Source organism: Ciona intestinalis, chromosome 10 (assembly GCF_000224145.3).
Source record: "Ciona intestinalis chromosome 10, KH, whole genome shotgun sequence".
NCBI classification, from domain to species: Eukaryota; Metazoa; Chordata; class Ascidiacea; order Phlebobranchia; family Cionidae; genus Ciona; species Ciona intestinalis.
Genome location: NC_020175.2, coordinates 4,752,525 through 4,757,189, shown reverse-complemented (window position 1 = coordinate 4,757,189; position 4,665 = coordinate 4,752,525). Strand labels below are relative to the sequence as shown.

General features: G+C 34.2%; 1 protein-coding gene across 3 annotated transcripts in view; it reads right to left on the bottom strand.

Moving 5' to 3' along the window:
- LOC100182779 (serine/threonine-protein kinase MRCK alpha) overlaps positions 1-4,665 on the bottom strand; it is a 22,251-nt gene that overhangs the window by 4,047 nt on the left and 13,539 nt on the right. For all 3 annotated transcript variants that reach the window (XM_009861718.3, XM_018813711.2, XM_026836247.1), the window contains exons 24-32: positions 4,376-4,441; positions 3,985-4,149; positions 3,557-3,700; positions 3,032-3,167; positions 2,399-2,633; positions 1,853-2,022; positions 1,373-1,480; positions 991-1,071; positions 464-649 (exon numbers count right to left, since the gene is read on the bottom strand). In XM_009861718.3, the coding sequence (XP_009860020.1) occupies positions 464-649; positions 991-1,071; positions 1,373-1,480; positions 1,853-2,022; positions 2,399-2,633; positions 3,032-3,167; positions 3,557-3,700; positions 3,985-4,149; positions 4,376-4,441 (1,291 nt within the window). The remainder of the gene's footprint in view (positions 1-463; positions 650-990; positions 1,072-1,372; positions 1,481-1,852; positions 2,023-2,398; positions 2,634-3,031; positions 3,168-3,556; positions 3,701-3,984; positions 4,150-4,375; positions 4,442-4,665) is intronic.

Below are 4,665 nucleotides of genomic sequence, written 5' to 3'. Positions count from 1 at the left end.
CCTTCTGATGTGTGGGTTATATCATTCTTATGTGGGTTGTAGAGGTTGCATGATAGCTATGGTAGTAAAGCAGCAATGAAAGTCATTATAATACAGGTGTTCTGTTCCATACACCTTATGCTTGCTTACGAGTTTCCATGTATGTTACTTTGTGGGTGATTATTTAAGGGAATTTTAATTTTTTGGTTTTTATGTATGGCGACAATTTAGACAACCCATTAGTGACCACTGGGTTGAAGCAATTGTCATTAAGTGTTTTGCCAAAGGACACATATGCCAACAATAGAGGCAGCGACGAACCTTGAACCAATAACCTCTAGGTTAGAGGCAGGCCCCCAGCCATTGCGACACGCCGCCAGACTGTCACCCTTACACCTGTGCCAAGTCACCACATATTTAACTCTCTGGGTGATTAAAAGTTGCCCCTCCAGTTTGAAAAAGTAGCACCCCATCAATAACTTACCATCGTATTTATTCTTGAGATGAACAAGCTTAGGAGGTTCCATGGAGCATGCAAGGTTAAGCGAACCATCAGTGGATAAAGGTCGAACTTTCTTCAGTGGGATTGTTTGTAACCACTCCATAGACGCCGGGTCAAATATGTCAATCGCGTTTTCCGAATACACAACCAAATATGGGCGATTGTAAACTGCAGGAATATTATAACTATGAAAAAAATCTTCTTTTTCTTTGTGAGATCTGACATTCAAGATTACAAAAACAATTGGCCAGAACATCTTTTTCACACTAATAACACATACACCTAGCGACAAAAACAAATATATGAATATTAAAAAATGATAGTTAAAAGTGTAACTGTTTTATATTTATAACTGATTTTATAAATTTTCCTAAAACTAACTTTGGTCTTTATAAAAAAATTTATAACATATCATAACTGGCACAGTTGCCCATAGAATATACAAAACTTTTTATATTATATATAATATTATATACCCATGTTATATATGGATAATATATAGAACTCACCAATAGCAGTTGGTGGTGCCGGCCACATTAGTTCTTGTTGACGTGATCTTCTACCATCCCATGTTACATATACACCGCATGCTGTTTGGGGAGATAATGGTTATGTGTGTATGTGTGTTGCTGTGTTTGTTGTATTGCTTATGTGTTTTACTCTGTCTGTTACTGTTTATTAATTTTTTTTTAAATAAAGAAATATTTCTTTAAAACCAAATGTTTCGTTTTCTTTTTTCAGTACTTTAGTAAAAAAGTTCTACAAGTGTAACAATCTTCAATACAGTTTATCTTACTTTGAAAACATGTATATATTATTTTTTTAAACAAATTAAAAAATAATTGTACTTTATTAAAAAGTTTTTAAAAGTTTCAAAACAGTTTATCTTACTTGCAAAACATAGTAAACATTCCTTGGTAGAAACATCCACAGCACACAATGCATCAACTGGTGGTTGGTATAAGAATGCAAGGGAACCATCATCATAATACATAAGTGCTGGAAAGAAATATCATATGTGTTAACTGTTATTATTAGCTGCATAAAAAAAGGGTTTTCTGGGTGTTTTTAATAAAAACATGACAGAAGATATGTGACGTGACAGATTTTTATTTTAAATTATAATTTTGTTTTCAGGACAACTTCAATACAAATATGACGGCCTATATGTATGATATGATTTTCATCTTAAGATCTTCGTTTTTTTTATTGTTTTAAGCATATAACGCTTTATGGGAACAATGAGGATTTGGTTTTATAAATTTTTGAATGTTCTTTGTTTACAACCAATCGGGACGAGAAAATATAACAAAAAGGTATCTAATCTTACCCCACCCTACTATACATGACAATAATTTGCATAAAACTTACGAATTGGTTTTCCATTTCCTTGTATACTGAAGAGAGCGAACCCCGACACATAACCCGCACATAACCGTTCGTTCATCACGCATAACCATTGAGCAGGACTCGGTAACATGATGTCTCGGATTCGTTTGTGACGTAGTTTAGTGTTGTTCATCTCGTACACAAACACATGTCTAGGAAGAATAATATTAATTCCAGATGGTGTGTTTTAATCAATTACTTAAGAGTTATAATTTAATGTAACTTATTTATCCTCATGTGATGGAGTAATGACAGTGGTTGTAACACGACTGTTCTGTTTCATGCACCTCGTGCCCACTTACGACTTATTACGAGTTACCATTGGGCATGTATGTAAGTTTACCCACTGTGCCAAACTACCACATTCCTACAAACTGTTTAAAACGCATGGGCTTAAAAGCTATTACAGCAACTTCCTTTCTTAACAGCCCACACAATCGAGTTGTTAAAACAGTTACACTTACAGTGAATACTTTTTTAAACCCTAAGTTTGGCCTTCTTGCGTATATAATAATACAAACCACTCACTTCTTAATAGCAACACACAAACAAGTTGTTGATCCTTGTCTGAACGGACCGCTTGTAACCGCGTTACACCCCTTGCTTTCCTCGATCTTTATTGCTTCCCCATCTCCCCCTTCCAACGAGGATAACGAATGAAGACGAATATGCCGGTTCCTTCCGGATATAACGGCAATCATGTCTTCCTGGGGAATCACTTCGATCGCGTAGATCTTTTTGGCGTCGCCAACTTTTACGATTTCTTAAAGAAAAATGTTGGGTTAAAGTTATAATTCAATTTTAACACCCTTATTAAGATTTTTTTTTAAATAAAAGAATTTATAACATGAGTGTATACAACAGAACGTTAAAGATTTATTTGGAAAAACCAACAAAACAATTTTTAAGATCCAAGCACGGAATTTCTAACAAAATCCAAAAGGTTTCAGAAGACTGAAAAATAGCAAAAATAAACAAAACTTTTAAAAAAGGGTAACAGAAATTCTTTACAATAACTACCTAATAAAAAAAAGTTAAAACAGCAAAAGTTATATTAAAAACTTAATATAAACAGCAAAAAGACAAAGTACCAATTAAAGAGTAAATAAAAACAGCAGAATATTAACAGCAGAATATTTAAATAATTATATATATACTAACCATCTGTCCTGAACTCCAACACATACAAGCCTTCTTCTGTACCAAGGGCTACCCTGTCTTGATCAATAACCGATGCACTCATTGATGATTTGATCATAGGGAGGGTGGGATCGTACGTCTCAAGAGGGCGGTATATCTGGTGTTTCAATCAAATAATTATGTAACACGAATTAATGGTTGAATGTAAGTTATTTATCTTTGCGTGGTGTTGCAATGACAGTCGGTATAACACTTGTGTTTTGTTTCTTACGATTTGTGTACTTCAACTGACACAAATGTTACTGTTTATCCTTGCATGGAGAGGCAATGAGAGCTGTTATAATAACATAGGTGTTCTGTTTCACACACCTCGTGCCCCCTTATGAGTTACTACGTAACTTTGTGGTTGATTATTATTATTTTTTTTTTAAGGAAATGTATACTTTTGCTGCCAGGCATACATACGCCTACATTGGTACCAGCCCCGAGCCTTGAACCTATCATTGCAATCTCTTTCAGATTGGTGTACGTTTTCACAATACTCACCGATTTGTCTCGAAGTTGGTGTTTGCGTAGAATTCTTAAAACTTCACTTAACGCGCCAACCCATTTGCTTTTGGCTGTTTCTGATTCAGCAAGTAGAAGGACTTGTGATCTTAATACTGGTCGATGCATGCACGATGCTACAACCTGTGTATTATAATGGGGGTTAAGTTTTAACGCAAGCACTTAGGGGTTAGGGAATGCTGGAGCTTTCACAGTGGGTGGGGTGAAGCTGTATTTGTGGACTAACATTAAAACAAGCCAAGTTGTGAAGTTCTGTTCCATAACAGTAAGATTCCACAGCATGACATGCTAATGGTTCTGAGATATAAACTAGAGTTGGCCCATTACCCCAAGCTAAATTTAAACATAATTAATATACATTTTTTACTAAAACCAGTATTAAAAAAAACAATAAAACACAAACTAACCCGAAATATACAAGGTAGCTCTTTCTTAGTTGCGTGAATAACATCTACTGCAGTGACAGGAACCACCGCAAACTGCTCATCACGCATGTCAATCACCTGACTTGCGATAACGCTGGGTTGACTCGTTACGCCTCGACCCCCATCGCTCATGTCGTACAAGAACAACTACAACATAATTTGCTTATATAACAAGAACTACTACAACATAATTGTTTGTTGGATTGTGCTTAATACCAACTTGTCTTAAACAACAGAAAAAAAAATTGTTTAAATATTTCAGTTGTGAAAAATTGATAATTTAAAGTGAAAGCAATGCTTGGTGTGTAATAAACAAAGTGTGGCAAATATTTGCTTTTTTTAGTTTATAATGACATATTTAGGCAACATTTACCTTAAAATCACAAACCACTGCCAGTTGTTTGATCCAACCCTTACGTACTCCCATTGGTTTTGGAATCTATAAAAATATTTAGAAATTAACTAATTTTGCAAAGACCAGTTGTAGAAAATATATTACGTATTCATCACATGAGTAATAACAAACTTTTACTTCCTATTTTTTAAACTTTGGTTTATTTTCTTATATATATGTTAAATTTACAAAAAAATAACAAACTAACTTTAAAAATAAAAGTAACAATTAAATAAATGAAAACATGAGTAAGAGTACTCACTTGGGAT